Genomic DNA, 17,713 nt, shown 5'->3' with positions numbered 1-17,713 from the left:
CCCGACTGCCCTTCCCGAGGCTCTGCCCTGGGGTCCTAGCGCCGCTTGCTCAGCCATCCCGCTTGGACAGGGGCCCACCGGGAGGCCGAGGGATCCTGGCCGCCCACATCTGGGTCATCTGATGGCTGGCGCGCGCGACACGACCTGGGAGGACTGCGGACTCTGACCGCACGCAAGCCGCCGCCTGCGAGCCGCCGGTCCCGGGGGACCAGCGAGGCCCGGGCTGGCTGACTGTCACGTGACGCCGGCACCCACGTGACTTCGACTCCACATGACCTCCCGCGACCGGGCCCCTCCTGGAGAGCGAGGACGCGGGGGAGCAGAGGTGAGGGTGTCCGGGGAGGCCGGAGGGGACCCGCGGCCCGGGTGGGTGGGCGCTGGAGCCTGGCCGGGAACTTCTCTGGTCGCGCGCCGCCAGCTCTTCCGCGGGGCCGCCCCGCGGAAGCGCGGAGGAGCGAGGGAGCGCGGAAACAGACGGCCCTGCTTCCTGCTGCAGATGATCGGAGCCGCGCTGTCGCCTCCTTGGCTGCTGCTGCTGCTCCTGCCCTGGGCGCCCCCAGGCCAGGCAGCGCCAGACGTGGATGAGATCCAGTGCCTGCCTGGGTTGGCCAAGCAGCCGGCTTTCCGCCAGTACTCCGGCTACCTCCGTGGCTCCGGCTCCAAGCACCTCCACTACTGGTCTGCCGCCCTCCCTCCGGGGCGGGGAGGGGACGGGGCACGAGCTGGGGGAGGGTCTGAAGACCTCCCGGGGAGCCTGGTAGAGGGGCACTCACCCTGCTCTACCTCCCCTCCCAGGTTTGTGGAATCGCAGAAGGATCCCAAGAGCAGCCCTCTGGTGCTTTGGCTCAACGGAGGGCCTGGCTGCAGCTCCCTAGATGGCTTCCTCACAGAGCACGGCCCCTTCCTGGTGAGTGGAAAGCCACGGTCTCCCCCCTACAACCAGGAAGGGGACAGCCCCCAAAGGAAGGGGCTGGGGAGGAGGGAGAGCAGGACTTGGAGGTGTTCCCAGTGTGCCCTTCTCCTGAGCCTGGGTTCCCTGGTCTGTACCATTGACCTGACTTTCTATACCTCGCAGGGGTTTTGCCCCAGTGTGGAGTGCCCAGCACAGTGGCCCTTGGCACTCAGTTCTGTTTCTCCTCTTCAGGTGCAGCCAGATGGTGCCACGCTGGAGTACAACCCCTACTCTTGGAACCTGGTATAGCTGGAGCCGGGGGTCCTGTGGGGGTGTCCGGGCACTCGGATGGGTTGGGGAGCCTTCTTCAGTTGGTTTCCTCCTGCCATGTAGATTGCCAATGTGTTGTACCTTGAGTCCCCAGCTGGGGTGGGCTTCTCCTACTCTGATGACAAGACTTATGCCACCAACGACACCGAGGTGAGTCCAGTGCCTGCCCTGTGCCCCAGCTTCCCCAGTTCTCTAAGGGTAGCCTGAGCCGGAGAGAAGAACATGGCGCTGGAGTCTGTTTTTGGCTCTTTCGCAGGCTGTGTATGGTCTTGGCGAAGCCACTTCCTCCTGCTCAGAGTGGGTGGTGGGTGTCATGATCTCTGAAGTCCTTTCTAGCTCCAATACCAGAAGCTTTCGGTTCCCTCCATCCTGCTTTCCCTAGGTCGCCCAGAGCAATTTTGAGGCCCTGAAGGATTTCTTCCGCCTCTTCCCGGAGTACAAGGACAATGAGCTTTTCCTGACCGGAGAGAGCTATGCTGGCATTTACATCCCGACCCTGGCGGTGTTGGTCATGCAGGATCCCAGCATGAACTTGCAGGTAGGGCCGCTGCGGGATGGGAGTGAGGCAGCTTATGGTCGTGGCCTTTCGGTGAGCGAGGTCAGGCAGGCCATCTTCCCTGTCCAACATGGTCTCCTTTGTAATGCGCCTGCCCCTGGCTGGCCTGCCCCTGCTCACGTGTCTCCCAGGACGGAAGCTCACCTGTCAGCCAGCCAGATCTGTTCTTTACTTTGAGTGGCCTCCCCACAAACCAGCTTGGATTTCAGTGTCCACATTGCTGGAGGTCTGGGTGTAGCCCAGGGAGGCTCCTCCTCTCCCTCAAGATGACCTGGATGCCCTGGCTGTTTCACAGGGGTTGGCTGTGGGCAATGGACTCTCCTCCTATGAGCAGAATGACAACTCCTTGGTCTATTTCGCCTACTACCATGGCCTTCTGGGGAACAGGTATGGGAGGGGACGGTTGGGCAATCTCTGGGGTGGAGCAGGTCATGAGATCTCAGGTCTGCTCTCCAGGCACATGATACCCCCAGGCCCTACCCCAGTTTATGACCAGGTGGGGGGGGGGGGCTGGGGTTGCTAGAAGTGTTCAGTGCGGGAAGGGATTGAGGAGGGCGCCGGCAGGATGGCCCCAGAGCAGCTAGGTGGAGAACTTCCATACCATCCCCTGTGATCCATATCCTTGTCCCCTGGGAGGCAGGTGGTGGGAGGTTGGAGGGAGAACGTGGGAGGCCCCCCTTAGGCCTGAATGCTTTTGTGCCTCTTCTACAGGCTCTGGTCTTCCCTCCAGACGCACTGCTGCTCTCAAAACAAGTGTAATTTCTACGACAACACCGACCCAGAATGCGTGACTAATGTGAGGTTCTTCCCCCAACCTCTGTCACCCCTGACACCCCCAGCTCAGAGAAGAGGACCACATCCCTTCCTTGGGGACTCCCTGACCCTGTCCCCTATGGCATTCCTGTCCTGCCTTCTACAGCAATTTGGTGTTTTCTGGGACACATCTAGGGATGTGTTCCTGTCACTACTTCCTGTGACTTTCTCGGCAAATCCTAGAATCCCTGTGAGGGAAAGGGTCTCTCACACCTACAGTGTTCCATGCACTGGGCTGACATAGGTCAACGCAGATTATTTGATATTCAAGTTTCCCTTTTAAGGGACATCGTATTTTCCACATGTTCTAGAAGAGGAAAGTGATGTCAAGAATGTTAAAGTGTAAAAAAAAAAAAGAATGTTAAAGTGTTCAGGTGAACTCGCCTGAAGTCACAGTGCTAGGAAGCAGTGCCACCAGGGTTTAGACCCTGGGCTGGCAGATGCCTTCCACTGAGCCTCAGTTCCCCTACCTGTAAAAAAAAGTGGGGGAAGGGTAACAACAAGAGGCGAAGCAGGAGAGTGATGAATCTTGGGACGTGTTGGTGAGATCCTGGGGAGGCCAGGGCTTTGTGAAACGGGGGTGGCTCGGCATGTCATTGCAGCTACAGGAAGTGTCCCGCATCGTGGGCAACTCGGGCCTCAACATTTACAACCTCTATGCCCCCTGTGCTGGGGGTGTGCCCGGCCATTTAAGGTAGGCCCTGCGGTGTGCCCTGGGGGGCCCTAGCCCCGCCTGGAGACGGAGGCACCCATCCCCCACTTCACTTGCAGGTTCGAGAAGGATGCTGTCGTGCTCCACGACTTCGGCAACATCTTCACTCGCCTGCCACTCAAGCAGACACGGCATCAGGTGTGCAAGCATCTGGGCTGCTTCTGGTGGGGGTGGGCCAGGGCGGCAAAGACCCTGACCTTTGGTCTGGTCTCCCAGGCTCTGCTGCTGCGCTCCGGGGACAGGGTGCGCATGGACCCGCCCTGCACCAACACCACGGCCGCCTCTACCTACCTCAACAACCCTTATGTGCGCAAGGCCCTCCACATCCCTGAGCAGCTGCCCCGCTGGGACATGTGCAAGTGAGGCGCTGCGGCCAGCCGTGGTCTGGGGGTGGCAGGCTCTCGGGGCCTGTGGGTATCAGACGGGTTCCCAGGAACCCCTTGGCCAGAGTCTCTCAGGGGTGGCCTTCAGGGTGTGGCGGTGGGTTAGTTGTACAGGAAGTCTAACCCTTCAGCTGATGGATGTTTCACCAGTTCATTGGTAGAATGTTAGTTTGCTTCCCCAGTAGTGAGTCAGTAGACCCTGTCCCCCATCCCCGCTCCGCTACAGTCCCCAGTTGCACAGATCTCCTGTGACCCGTGTTGAGTAACATGGTGACGCCCGGCATGGCGGGGGCCACTCACGTCCATTCTGATTGGCCAGCACCCCTGCCCTCCTGCCGTTAATGCTCTGTGGTTCTCACACCCGTGGGCCCCTTGGTGCTAAATTCCAATCGTGGACCCGTCACTAAATGTTTCCATCTACGTTTCCCAACGGGGGTGAGTTGAGGACCTCGGCGTTCCAGCCTCTCATCCAACTAAGTCCTAGAGGCGTGACACAAGGAGAGGACTGAATCCCAGTTCTGCCCCCTGGGCTGGAGCTTTGAGCTGGGAGGGGACAGGACGGGGAGGTCTGCCATGTGACTCTTTGTTCCCCTTTACCTGGTCTCCGTGGGGCCTGCCCACGTGCTCCCGCAGCTTCCTGGTGAACATACAGTACCGCCGTCTCTACCAAAGTGTGCAGGACCAGTACTTGAAGCTACTCACCACGCAGGTGAGTGGGAGCTGCGCGGTGGGGGCCACCAGCAACCTCAGGGCCCCCTTGAGAGTACTGCTCTGGACACCAAAAGCTGAAACTCTAAGAAATGAAGCCCAGTGATACAGGGTCATGATTTGAACATGGCTTTGTCCCCCACCCCATGCTGCTCTGTGGTAGGAGGCTGGGGGTTCTGCATCGGCCGAGGAGACTTTAGGTGGAGAAGAGCAGGAGTACGTGTTACGTGTTACGGACAGGCAAATGGAGGTCCAGGGTGGGAAAGAGCCTTGTCCAAGGTCATCTAGGAGACCCTGACAGCCAGTCAGGACCAGATTCTGTACCCACAGTGCTTAGAGCAGGAGCTCTAGTGTCATATGGACTGTGTGTAGTTTCCTTTACTAGCCGTATGACCCAGGGCACGTTTCTCATATCTTGAGATTAGGTTTCCTCACCTGAAAATGGCGTTAATAACAGTATCCACCTTCATAGGTGAAGCATTTAGTAGAGCACTGGACATGTAGAAAACAGAATACCTGAGTATTTACTGCTTCATGCTACTTAGCTGGGCCCCCTGAATTCCCTGAAGGGGTAGGGCTTGAACTAGGGAAGGGCTGGGCCCTGCGCTCACGTCAGAGCCCCCGTTCCCTCTCTTGTCCGGCTCCAGAAATACCGGATCCTGCTATACAACGGAGATGTGGACATGGCTTGCAATTTCATGGGGGACGAGTGGTTCGTGGATTCCCTCAACCAGAAGGTAAGGCGCAAAGATCCCGGCTCCGGGGACGGATGGGGCAGTTGTGCCTGGCAGCTGGCCTCTGCACAGGCAGACAGGGCAAACTCTGGGGAGTTCCGGGCCCCTGAGGTCTTGCTGGCAGCTGTGAACAGAGTTGGTGGGGCAGCAGCAGGCTGCTAAGTCTTTCCTGGTGCGGCAGATGGAGGTCCAGCGCCGGCCCTGGTTAGTGGACTACGGGGACAGTGGAGAGCAGATTGCTGGCTTCGTGAAGGAGTTCTCCCACATCGCCTTTCTCACCATCAAGGTAGAGCCTGGGCCTGACGAGGGTTGGCTTGGCTGGAGAGGATGGGGCAGGACCCACCCATTCTCTCCTCCCAGCTGCCTGATACACTGGGTTACCGTCTGGGCCCATAAGAGCAAGTTTTCTGGAGGGAGTGAGAGAAGAGGAAGGTCACTGGCTGGAGGGATCCAGTAGGATGGAGGAGGCACCGAGGGGCAGGGGTGACACAGGAAGGTGATCTCACAGAGCTTTGCTTCTAGGGCGCTGGGCACATGGTCCCCACCGACAAGCCCCAGGCTGCCCTCACCATGTTCTCCCGCTTCCTGAATAAGCAGCCGTACTGATGGAGACCAGTCCCCCTTCTGCCCGATGCAGCCGTACTGACAGAGACCAGTCCCCGTTCTGCCTGATGCAGCCATACTGACAGAGACAAGTCCCCCTTCTGATCCAGCCCCTTTCCTGCCTCTCCTGCTAGGAGGGAGGCCCTCTTTTGTGCAAAATGCCCCTGTGGGGCAGATCCCGGCCTCCAGAACCAACCTACCCCACCACCACTGCCCTCTCCACAGCCCTCCGCCTCCCAGACCAGGCCCCAGTGCCTCAGAAGACAGCCTGGGGGAGTTAGCACTTTATTCCTGACTGGGGTGGGGCCTGGCCCCTTCCCTTCATGCACTGGAACACAGCAGAGCTCAGCACGGCCCATGGGGAGGGTGGACCATGGGGAGGGTGGACAGACTGTAATCAATGGAATGACTGATTATGGAATTAAATTGGGTACAGCTTAAAGCCCTGTCTTTGTGGCACTGGGGGTTAGGACACTATAGGCTGGGGGTGGGAGGTCCTAGAGGAGGGGATGACAGGTGTCTGGAGTCCCAAAAGCCCCTTCCAGGGTGGGCTTGAGGACTCAGGCAGCCGCTGTGGAGGGCGGAGGGCCACTGGATGTCTAGGGGTCCCGGGTGTCGGCAGGCCGGTTCTTCTCAATCACCTCTCGCAGCCCTTTGGCAAAGTGGAGGTCAGCCCCGATGGTGAGGAAGCCCTGTGCAGTGGGGCAGAGAGGGGAGTCTGTTCATTCCATCACAGAGGCCAAAATTTCAAGATAGAGACAGAGTTCTTAGCCTTGAGGGGTTCTGTTTAGTGGGACAGGAGGAGCAGCAAAGAAGGTCTTCTAGCTCCCTGTGAGGGGTATAAAAGAGAGGCTGCAGGAACACAGTCTGTGGAGGTCAAGGAGGGCTTCCTGGAGGAGGTGACCTCTTAGCTCAGACGGTCAAGATAAGTAGATATTAGGGGTGGAATCCGGGAAGAGGCTTAGAAGGTGAGGGCACAGCAGTGCAGAGGGCTGGAGAAGATTAAAATGGGAGGGGCCGTCAATGAGGGAGGAGCTGGGGTCAGGTGCCCAGTTAGTTAGGTTGGTGGTGAATCGGGGCGGGGAGGCTCTGCCCTCCTCCATCAACCCCCACTCACCGCATGATTCGTCACTACCTCACGCACGAAGTTGATGCCCTCGGGTAGTGGGATCTGCACGCCCCGCCACATCCGCTCTGTGGGTGGGAGCAGTTGGCTCAGCCGGGATCCACCAGCTCCCCTCTCTTTTCCCTCTCCTGCCCTCCGACCCCCAGCCCTACCGTTGAGCATGGGCATCACCCCAATCTGCAGCATGGTCTTCAAAGGGGCTTGCAGCGGGATCAGCTGGGAGGGAGAGGGCGGGACGTCAGGGCGAGCAGTAGGAAGCCGACGGGCCTCCATTGCCCAGCCCTGACCCGGCCTCGGCACCCCCCCCACCCGCAACTCACTGCCAGTGACTCCAGGGCGGACTGGTTCGAATAGATTCGGAACCTACAGGAGAGAAACAAGTGTCCAGTAAGCACAAGGCCCAGAAGTTCCCCTTCTTCAGGCCACCAGATGCCCCTCTGTCTCAGCCTCAGATGTTCCCATCTTCACATCTGTCTGGGGTTTCTGCCACTCGCCAGATGTGCATCCCTGGGTGGGGGAGTCCTTTCTCCCACTTTCGGTTCCTTTTCTTCAAGTTTGCTACTCGTAATTCATTGACCACTTCCTGTATACCAGACTTGGCCTGACCGCCTGGCGTGTATGGTTTGTGTTTATTTAATGAAACTTACAGAATTTACTTCCTCCTAGTACTAATAAGCATGTTACAGAAGTTAAGTAGTAAGATTTTTTTTTTTTTAGATTTTATTTATTTATTTGACAGAGAGAGAGAGATCACAAGCAGGCAGAGAGGCAGGCAAAGGGCAGGAGGAAGCAGGCTCCCCGCTGAGCAGAGAGCCCGATGCAGGACTCGATCCCAGGACCCTGGGATCATGACCTGAGCAGAAGGCAGCGGCTTAACCCACTGAGCCACCCAGGCACCCAGTAGTGAGATATTTTAAAATGCCAACGTGACTTCATCCTCCTGACAGCTCTAAGAAGTAGGCACTATGAAATGATTTGTACTTTTTAGATGAGGCAGATCGAGCCTAGAGAGCCAAAGGCATTCACCTGCGGTCTCACAGCTGGTAGAGGGCAGAAGCTGCCTCTAGGATCTAAACTCTTTTTTTTTTTTTTTTTTAAGATTTTATTTATTCATTTGACAGAGATCATAGGCAGAGAGGCAAGCAGAGATAGAGGGGGAAGCAGGCTCCCCACTGAGCATGGATCCCGATGCGGGGCTTGATCCCAGGACCCTGGGATCATGACCTGAGCTGAAGGCAGAGGCTTTAACCCACTGAGCCACCCAGGTGCCCCTAGAATCTAAACTCTTAACCATGACCCTGCAATATCTCATTTAACCTCTGGGACAGTGCTGTCCAATAGACCTTTCTGCAGACCGTGGCACATTTGCCCCCGCTGTGTAGTAGCTCCTGGCTGCCTGTGGCTCACATAGTAGGTGCTATTTTTTCCCTCCATTTAGTCCTGAAGAAAATGAAGGTGAAGTGATTCTTAAGATCAGAAAAGCTGGGGCGCCTGGGTGGCTCAGTGGTTAAGCCGCTGCCTTCGGCTCAGGTCATGATCTCAGGGTCCTGGGATCGAGTCCCGCATCGGGCTCTCTGCTCGGCAGGGAGCCTGCTTCCTCCTCTCTCTCTCTGCCTGCCTCTCTACCTACTTGTGATTTCTCTCTGTCAAATAAATAAATAAAATCTTTAAAAAAAAAAAAAAAAAAAAAAAAAAGATCAGAAAAGCTGTTTCTGTCTGAACCCCTGTGGTTAGGCTCTTTGCTGTGCGACTCTGGGACTGTGGGCACGTCACTTAACCTGGGCTGGTTCATTCCTCTCAGAAGATCTGCTCTGCCTGCCTCTGGGTCATAAGATAATCTAGAGAAGTTCCACCTGATTAAAATGCATTTGTTACACATGAACAAAGACCCTAGCTCCCCAGTAGCTATAGATCTGTTGTTGAACAGGCGCGACTATCCTGAAGGCACTCAGGCTCAGTGAGGTGAAGCGCTTGCCCGAGACCTTGACTGGTGCTTACCGGCGCAGGTCCAGCTGGGTGCGCAGCGCCTTCCCCCGGAGTGCCATCTTGGCGCTGAGACGGGCGTCCTACAGGCAAGGGGGTTGGGGAAGGGTTACTGACCCACGGGGTCCGCAGCATGCTCATCCCGACCCTCAGTACCCCCGCTCTAGTGTCCGCACCATGATCATGCTGGACAGCTGGACCTCGGGCTGGTCAGGCGGGACCAGGGCTATGGTGACACTGGCAGTGACGGAGACCGTGCTCCCCGAGGGCTTGATGGTGCAGCGAGGTGGGGCCAGGACGCGCAGCTCCAGCTTCAGCGGGGAGTCGATCACCGCTGGGCTCTGGGGACAGAGTTGGGGGGGGGGGAGGTGGGGGTGGTCCCAGATCTGCTCCCTGATGAGCTCCAGGAGGGAACATGGGGTGGCTCTGGCTCTGCCTGCTGGGAGCCCAGACCCGCAAATAACGAGGACTGGTGTGGCTTCCCAGACCCTTCAGAACTGTACCCAGCCTCTGTGCCTTTGCTCACGTGAGGTATGGAATGTCTCCTTCTAATGCTTTCCTGAGTTCTTGCTAGTGGGGATCTATATCCAGCCAGACTCCTCCGGGACAGTGTTTGCATCAGATATCCCCACCCTCTGCCGTATCATTTGCTCTGCACTGCTGTGCTCTTGCCCGTGTAGGCACTGACCAATATTTTGCCTGTGTTAGCTCATTCAGACCTCATCATAACCATGTGAGGCAGGCATTATCATGCTCACCTTGGAGATGGGGAAACCAAGGCACGGAGAAGTTAAGTAACTTGTCCAAGGTTCTGGAGTTATCGAGGTGCAGACCGTGGGATGCAGACCAGGGCAGCCTGGCCAGGGAGTCCGTGACCCTCCCCCCCACTTGGCCATCAGGCAGATGGTGACGATGAGGATGACAGCAGCGAGGATAGCAGCTAGTGTTTCCTGAGCAGTTAACCTGCACCAGGGGCTGCTCTAATTTCTTTACGTGAATTAATTCAGTTAATCCTCAGTGACAGCCCTTGGAGGCTGTATAGTGTAGAAGAGATTAAGGGCAAGCCCTCTAACGATCACTGAGATCATTAGATCACTGTGACCTCCCAACCCTCTTCCCATGAAACAAGGGGCAATCATAAGGCAAAAGAAGAACACATCAGGGGCGTCTGGCTGGCTCAGTCAGTAGAGCATGGAACGCTTAATCGTGAGGGTAATGAGCTCGAGCCCCACGATGGGCATAGAGATTATTAAAAAAAATTAACTTAAAAAAAGAATACATTGGTCATTGTTAGAGTCCCTACGCTTAGAGAGCTTGGGTTCTCAGCCTGTGCTCCTCCTAGCTTCATGAAGAAGTAGCAAGGGCCCTTCACAGACCTGAAATCGACCTTGACAAACAAGAGAACTTAGCCACAGGCGAGACGTCGGGCCTTCTGTCTACTGCTCAGTGGCTGTGGGGGCCTCTGCCTGTACAGCTCGCGCGTCCCCTCGCTGGTGTGCAGGTGGTGTGGCCGCCCACCCTGGCCACGTCCCTACCTCCCGCCAACACTCACCAGTAGGACAATGCTCCCAAAGTAGGTGGCTCTCAGCAGCATGTCCAGATCGTGGGGCACCTGGAGAGGGGAAGGAGATGAGGCACGGTTATCGGGAGTTTCGGACAGGTCCCCTCTTGGCCATCCGGCAGACAGACCCCGACATACCTTGTCCCCCACCAGGGACAGCTTCAGGGCTTCCGCCCGGAAGTAACTTTCCATGGCAGAATCAAAGAAGAACTCCGAGAAGGCCACATACACCATCCGCTCCTCCTCCTGCAGCTGGGGCTCTACCGCCCGGTTGGGCAGGCTCCAGCTCCCCTCAGCCAGAGGAAAGAAGGCCCCCTACAGTTGGGGGATCGGGGTCAGCCTGGCCCAGCACCCAGATTTTCCCACGCCCGGTGCCAGGCCCCGTGAGGGTTGGACCCAGTTGCTATCTTTAGGGGTCTTATTAGCACAACTTCTTCTTTTAAGTTGTATTTATTTAACTAATCTCTCCTCCCAACATGGGGCTTGAACTCACAACCCCAAGATTCAGAGTCGCATGCTCTACCAACACCCCACCAGGTGCCCTCGTTGTCAGCACAACTCCTAAAAAGTCATTCAGAGGAGGGCAGCTGGAGTTCTGCAAGGGAGCACTCCCATTAGGCCAGAGAAGGGACACCCAGGAGAGGGACTTGGGGAGGAGGTGGCTTGTGAGTGGGTCTTGAAAGATACAGAGCAGGAGTGAGAAAAGCTGCTGTTGACATTTACATAGATTATGTGCATAGAGCTGTTATGTCCAACTGCTTCAGGGGAGGTGGGAAAGGGCAGCACCCGAGCAAAGGCCCTGAGGCAGGAAGCCAGGGGCATATTTGGGAAAGAATGAGTGCAGAGAAACAGGGTGAAGTCAGAAAGGTGGAGCCAGACAAGGTTAACCAGGCTCAGAAGCCAGACCCAGGGGTTGAACCGAATTCTGCAGGCCATGGAGGTCCACTCAGCAGTGGAGTGGCCCAGAGCTGTGCCTTCAGAGGACAAAATGAGCAATGCCGGGAACGAGGAGGAGGTCTGGTTAGGTCAGAGACACCACAGCAGCCAGGCAGCTCACCCGGAAGTCCATGTCCAGGTTGCTGTCGGAAGCGACGGGGTCCTTCAAGAGGGAGTAGTCGATGCCAACCAGCTCATCCACAGAGCTGCGAACTGTGGGAAGGGGCACAGTCACTCAAGCTGCATTCACCCTTCTGGGCCTATTTCTCATCCACAACACGGTGATTAGAAATTCTCCCTCGTAGGGTTGTTGTGGGGATCAAATCGGTTTTACGTGGGAAGCAGTCAGTGCTCAGCAATATTAGTGACCACTCCTGCCATCGCCACCCCTATGGCAAGGGCTCCGTGAGATCACTGAACAAGACGGCAAGGGATTCTTTTCCCTCGTTGTTCTGCATGCCTTGTGTGTGGGGCGTGATGATCTCTACCCCACAGCAGGCAGAGGTCATGGCAGGAAAAGGGAATTCGTGTTAGTTGAACACCTGTTAAGTGCAAGGGATGAATACAGACAAGCTCCCAGTGATCAGCAAGTTCATATCGAGGACCTAGACAGTCATCGCTTAGTTACTAGTTCCAACAACCCCCACAAGGAGGCATCTGCAGCCAAGCAAAGACACCAGGGCCCAGAGAGAGGTGAGTACTTACCTAGGGCCATGTGGCCAGTGAGCAGCAGAGGCCCTATTTGAGGCCAGGGCCTGGCAGGGGACTATTCTGAGGCCCTGCCTGGCAGCTGCACACCTGGCCCCCTCCTCACCCCCAGTCCAGTCCCAGGCATGGCCCGGAGCTTCCCACCCGGCCAGCACCAACTCACCAGGCACAGTGTCCAGGAGTGAATTGAGGAGCACCGTCCCTGCGTGGTAAAGCACAGGGCAGATCTGCGAGGTGGGGTCTAGAGTCAGGGCCTTCCAAAGAGAGGAGGGCACCCCACACACACACTACTGCTGTACCTGCTGGTTCAGGAGAAAGCGCATCCCCGAGATGATGAATGTGGAGAGGAACTCATACACCTTCCTGCAAGGAGGGGAGAGACCATGTGAGCCCAGACTCTGCCCTACCCCAATCCAGGTCCACTAGCTTGAGAGATGGGGAGGAGGTGGCTCAGCTTTACTGTATTACCACCTCTTTAATGGAGGGTTTCCAAATCCCCTCTCTAGCCTTATTCTCAAGACCTAACCCCTGCCCCCCACGAGCCCCCTGAATTTACCCCCAGTTCTTCAAACCTGCTGTAAGCACCCCCACTTCCAGATGCTTACTCATACCTTCCCTTCCACCCTCAGCGTTCCTGTCCTGTATGTCCCCCTGTATAGGCTCAGATGCTTCCTCTTCCAGGCAGTCTTCCCAACTTACCCTCTTCTGAACCCAGGGAGGACTCAGTTCCTCCCTCAAAGCCCCAATAACAAATATTTTGTCCCTTCAGCTAGGCTCTGAGTTCCTTTATGAATCCTCAAGTACTTGCATATACATTATTTAATAAATAAAAACTTGGCAGTATACCAACACCAGATGATAAATCCACCACCTTTTCTTTCCCACTCTCTTTGAGAACAATCACTAAGTCCCCTTCTCAGCCCCAAACCTGAAATTATGCTCTTGTTTTTATCAGTAGTAGTGAGGGCTACAAATTACTGAGTTCATGTCCAGCTGCACATACTGATCCTCACAATTACTCTTATCTAGGAAGCTAGCCACTAACATGCCAGGCACTGTTCTAAACATTTGTACATATATTAACAAACAGTCTTCAGAACATAAAATTATAAAATAGTTCCTATTATCATCCTCATCTCACCAATGAGGAAATTGAGGCACAGAGCTTCAGTGCCTCGACCAAGGTCACACAGCAGGGAAATGAGGATGCTGAGAGTTGGACCCTGTTGACCTGGCTCCCAAGTCTGTGCACTTTGCATCATACTAGGCAGTAAGGCTCAAAGGGGGGTGCCCTGGGTTGGAGATCGGGCTTACTTGAAGGTTCCCCCGAAGGCTGCGTGCATTCTGGAGACCGAGGCCTGGCAGGAGACATTGGACACTTTGATGCGGCCAGTGGCATCCCGGGAGAGCTGCAGAGCAGTGCGGATGGACACACCCTCGGCAGAGGCATTGATGTAGCCCCCATCATACCTGCAAGGAGGGGTGGGGCACTCAATGTCCTGCATAACGGTGTCTTCGCCCGCCCCTACTCACCCCATACCTCATGATACATTTCTTTAAAAAATTTTATATATTTATTTGACAAAGAGATCACAAGTAGGCAGAGAGGCAGACAGAGGAAGAGGAGGAAGCAGGCTCCCTGCTGAGCAGAGAGCCCGATTTGGGGCTCCATCCTAGGACCCTGAGATCATGACCTGAGCCCAAGGCAGAATCTCAGCCCACTGAGCTACCCAGGCACCCCGCCATGATACTTCTTTTTTTTTTCTTTTAAGATTTTATTTATGTATTTGACAGAGATTGCAAGTAGGCAGAGAGGCAGGTGGAGAGAGAGGAGGAAGCAGGCTCCCTGCTGAGCAGAGAGCCCAATTCGGGGCTCGATCCCATGACCCTGGGATCATGACCTGAGCTGAAAGCAGAAGCTCTAACCCACTGAGCCACCCAGGTGCCCCTGTCATGATGTTTCTTAATAAGGCTTCACTTCCCCGGTTTACTAGACATTCTACCAAACCCTTATGAAGTGGGTCTGCTTGTCCCTATTGCACAGATGAAGAAATTGAGATGCAGGAAGGCTAAACGATTGCCCACAGCCCCGTGGCCTCCCAGCCCTCCTGATCCACCCTCCACTCCCCAGCAGTGCCAGGTCCTCACAAGAACCAGTAGACAAGCTGCCTCCGGAAACGCAGCCCCAAGGACGCGTTGCTGATCTGTAGCACCAGCTCTTGCTCTGGCTGGAAATGGAGCTCAGAGGATGTCAGCTGCAGCTCTGTGACCTTCACCCTTCAGGAAGCCTCGGGATTAGTTTCAGGACCACGAAGTGGGTCCCACCCAACCACAGGAAACTCATTCCCTCCACTCCCGGTCCAGGCCTGGGGAAAGCTGAGGTGGGTGGAAGGTATTCTCCCACTTCCCCTCAAGTGCTGGGCCTGGACTTGGGACAGCTCGGAGATGAGCTTCTCCTGACCCAGGTGTTAAAAGTGAGCTTCACCCCTTCTTTAGAGTGATTGCTTGCACTCCCTTCCCTCTCACACCCTGTAGTTGCTTAACCTGCTCTTTTAACCGAATGCTTTGATTTGGTCTCTGTCAGCTGAGCTGCATATCCCATTTCTCCTATCCCCACCGTCGCAAGTTCTTGTCTCTTGTTTCCTGGTACCTTTCCCTTTAGCTCCACCTCGGGGCCTAGACCCCACTCTCATCCCCTGGCAAGTTTCCTGACTCCCCCTTTCCGGGGCTCTTTAGCCACGCCTCAGCCTGCAAGGATTCTGCTTCGCGGTTCTTGGTCCCGCCTATGTTGGAGGGCTTGGCCTTTATATTCTACGCCCCATCCTGTCTCTTGAGTCCCGCCCCCTAGATGTGGCCACGCCCCTACCCCACCCACTTTGTCGTTTCCCCCCCACACCGGCCCTAGGACCCGCCCCCCAGGTCTCCGGCTTACTCGGAGATGTTGTAGTAGAATTGGCCTTCCCGGCCCCGCAGGTCCGGAATGGTGATGGTCTCCAGCTCTTGTTCCAGAAAGCGCAGGCCCTCCTGCTTCACTGAAGTAGCAGCGAGACCCTTAGGTCCTGCGCCCACTGCCGGGGCGACCCCTCCCTCATCGGCCCTCAGCCGGCCCCGCGCCTTACCCAGCTCGAGCGCCTTGGAGGTGATGCGGATCTTGCAGCCGGGGAGCTCCGCATGAGCGCCTACCAGAAACGCTAGGAGGAGGAGGGCTCCGAGGAGGGCCATGGCGAGCGGGCCTGGGGTGGGGTCGCTGGAGTCATCAGGGCCGCCCAAACCCACTCCCCGGTTGTCCAACCAGAAAAGGGACTGGCCGGATCCTTACCCTCGAAACAGCTCTTCAGGGAACTTGGAACCAATTATATTGCCTCCATTTGGCAGATGCGGAAACTGAGGCTCAGAGAGTCGATGCGACTCGCGCTCTGGTTCCCAGAGGATTTGGGACACGGGGGAACGGGAGGGGACATCTTCGGTCCCCCCCGTGCACCCGCCGCGTGATGAGTTTGGACCTCCCGGGTACCAGCGCCCCCCCCCCCTTTCCTTTAGCAGAGGGCGGGCGCGGCTTGCCTGTTACTATGGAAACGGCTGCACGCGCATTCCTGGGGGGTGTCTCGCAGTCTCCCAGGCCCCGCGCCGGGGGGAGTAGAGGGGGCTGCCGGCCCAACCTCGGACTCCCGGTCTCCCGGCTCCTCCCGGTCCTAAATCCCTGCCATTGGGATTCGGCCTGGTACCCCCGCCCCCCATATCAGCGCCCGCCTTCACGGGATCTCTACCCCACCCGGGTTCAGTAGACCACGCAGCTCAGCGAGGGGCTGGGGGTGGATGGGGACGCGCCCCAACTCACTGCGGCGGAGCTGGGGCGGGGGGTCGGTGCGGTCACGTGGGGCGGCGGGCTGCGCAGGGGATCCGGGCGGCAGGGTCTGGCGGGCAGTGCTGTTCCAGCCGCCTTTATAATGCCGGGCCTCTCCGACCCCCCTCCTCGCTCCCGCTCTCCCCTCCTCCCTCAGGGGCTGGGAGGGACGGGGCGGAACGCTGGCAGCCGCGAGGGTGGAGAGGACTGTACAGAGCCCCGTGACAGGCCCGGCCGCTGTCAAGACAAGTGGGGGACCCAAGCCGGGAAGGAGGGAGGGAAGTGCTGGAATTGGCCCGCCCAATCCCAACAGTCCTTGCTTCTCTGGGACCGTGGTTTAAATTCCAAATGCCCATGTCTTCTTGTATGATCCTGAGCAAGTCACTTCACTTGGGTTACTGCGCCTCAGTTTCCTCATCCAGCAAAATGTGAGGGATACTTGGGACCACCCACAAAATCAATGCCCAAGGCACATTTTCTTCCTTTCCACCTACAATCATCAAGACCTCTTCTTGGCAGGCTTCACCCGGGGACCCCCCCCACCACCACCAAATGTCTCTATGTCACTATGTACCACCAAATGTCTCTATGTCACTATGTAGGGACCTAACAGACCCCGGAGACTTCTCCCACCAGAGTCCAAGCAAGTGCTGCCTGCCCAGGAGGTTGGGCGCAAACTGCTGGAGTCACCCCAGAGGCAGGCAGGGTTGGTGTTTCCCAAGGACTCTGGATTTTGTGTGTGTGAACCTTTGAAGCTAGGTTCTCTGCACAGTATCTCCATCTACTGCCTGCGGTGTGTCCCCAGCTCCTGGGACTGGCACAGAGTAGGTGCTGGCTAACCCTAACCTTTGTTTGTTGTCAAATGGATGAAAGCGGAAAGGAAAAGCAATAAAGGTGAGTGTCCACTGAGAACACATATGTAGCACTAAGCACTCGTCCAGGAATGCCAACATGTCCTGACTTGCCCAGGACCTTCCTAGCTTTGAAACTGAATATCTCCCTTCAGGGGAACCCCCTCAGTCCCAGGCCAACAAGGACAGTTAGTCATCCTGGATCTAGAGGAACTTCTTTAATCTTAACCTATGAGGTTGCACTTGTATGGACCGACCCTAGCAGGAAACCAGATGTGAAGACCACTGGACAGCTACTACCAGAAAACCCACGAACTGTGAAAGGGTGGGAGGTGGTATTTCTAGCCCAGTAGCTAGTGCTTAGACTCTTGAGTCTGACAGACCAGGATTCAAATTCTTGGAATTCATCCAATTTTTGGACCCCTACTGAAGCAGCGCTGAGACTCAGCTTCCTCTTCCAAAAAACAGAAACAGCAAAGTCGTTGCAAGAATAAATGTGCCTCCTGGCTGTGCTGAGCACAGTACATGGCATACCATTAGTGCCAAATAAATACTGGCTATTCGGATGAGAGGCACACCCCACAAGCACATGAGACAGAAAGGGTTTAGGAGAGGAAGGAAGAAAGAGCTAAGGATATCCAGAGGAGGAAGTCCTTAATGCCTTTGAACTCTAGTAGCCCTCACTCTTCCTGGAGCCTGGCTCAAGCAGAAAACCTGGCAGATGTTAGTTTTCTTTCTTATTTTCCTTTTTTAGATTTTATTTATTTGTTTGACAGAGAGAGAGCACAAGCAGGGAGAGCAGCAGGCAGAGGGAGAGGGAGAAGCAGGCTCCCTGTTGAGTAGGGAGCCCAATGTGGGGCTTATGGGGTTCCATTCCAGGACCCTGGGATCATGACCTGAGCCAAAGGCAGATGCTTAACCGACTGAGCCACGCAGGCACCCCTCTTCTCAATTTCTTAACTGAAATGCAAGC

General features: G+C 56.3%; 2 protein-coding genes across 2 annotated transcripts; one reads left to right on the top strand and one right to left on the bottom strand.

The window, feature by feature from the left end:
- The first annotated feature begins 183 nt into the window (after nucleotides 1-183).
- CTSA (cathepsin A) lies at nucleotides 184-6,173 on the top strand. The gene is made up of 15 exons (XM_059132985.1): nucleotides 184-325; nucleotides 497-678; nucleotides 796-907; nucleotides 1,145-1,195; nucleotides 1,286-1,372; nucleotides 1,605-1,760; nucleotides 2,074-2,165; nucleotides 2,490-2,574; nucleotides 3,194-3,285; nucleotides 3,363-3,441; nucleotides 3,520-3,662; nucleotides 4,320-4,395; nucleotides 5,042-5,131; nucleotides 5,310-5,414; nucleotides 5,651-6,173. The coding sequence occupies exons 1-15, from the start codon at nucleotides 272-274 to the stop codon at nucleotides 5,732-5,734; spliced, it is 1,488 nt and encodes a 495-aa protein (XP_058988968.1). The 5' UTR covers nucleotides 184-271; the 3' UTR covers nucleotides 5,735-6,173.
- Nucleotides 6,001-16,104, bottom strand: PLTP (phospholipid transfer protein). Its single transcript, XM_059132986.1, has 16 exons — nucleotides 15,884-16,104; nucleotides 15,165-15,278; nucleotides 14,978-15,077; nucleotides 14,194-14,322; nucleotides 13,360-13,515; nucleotides 12,345-12,408; nucleotides 12,209-12,272; nucleotides 11,459-11,550; nucleotides 10,540-10,716; nucleotides 10,393-10,452; nucleotides 9,017-9,181; nucleotides 8,856-8,923; nucleotides 7,178-7,220; nucleotides 7,010-7,073; nucleotides 6,849-6,925; nucleotides 6,001-6,423 (listed from the first exon to the last, which is right to left on the bottom strand). Exons 2-16 carry the CDS (start codon nucleotides 15,265-15,267, stop codon nucleotides 6,331-6,333), a joined length of 1,455 nt encoding a protein of 484 aa, XP_058988969.1. The 5' UTR covers nucleotides 15,268-15,278; nucleotides 15,884-16,104; the 3' UTR covers nucleotides 6,001-6,330.
- Between the last annotated feature and the right edge of the window lie 1,609 nt (nucleotides 16,105-17,713).

The sequence above is a fragment of the Mustela lutreola genome, chromosome 9 (assembly GCF_030435805.1).
Source record: "Mustela lutreola isolate mMusLut2 chromosome 9, mMusLut2.pri, whole genome shotgun sequence".
NCBI classification, from domain to species: Eukaryota; Metazoa; Chordata; class Mammalia; order Carnivora; family Mustelidae; genus Mustela; species Mustela lutreola.
The sequence above is the reverse complement of the archived record's forward strand: the minus strand, read 5'-3'. Positions and strand labels throughout refer to the sequence as shown.

Coding starts and splice junctions, on each gene's coding strand:
- CTSA (XM_059132985.1), top strand. CDS start 272: ATGACCTCCCGCGACCGGGCCCCTCCTGGAGAGCGAGGACGCGGGGGA. Junction 1,196..1,285: donor ACCCCTACTCTTGGAACCTG/GTATAGCTGGAG, acceptor CCTGCCATGTAG/ATTGCCAATGTGTTGTACCT. Junction 3,442..3,519: donor TCAAGCAGACACGGCATCAG/GTGTGCAAGCAT, acceptor CTGGTCTCCCAG/GCTCTGCTGCTGCGCTCCGG.
- PLTP (XM_059132986.1), bottom strand. CDS start 15,267: ATGGCCCTCCTCGGAGCCCTCCTCCTCCTAGCGTTTCTGGTAGGCGCT. Junction 13,516..14,193: donor CAGCTTGTCTACTGGTTCTT/GTGAGGACCTGG, acceptor CCCTCCTTGCAG/GTATGATGGGGGCTACATCA. Junction 11,551..12,208: donor ACTCCTGGACACTGTGCCTG/GTGAGTTGGTGC, acceptor CCCTTCCCACAG/TTCGCAGCTCTGTGGATGAG.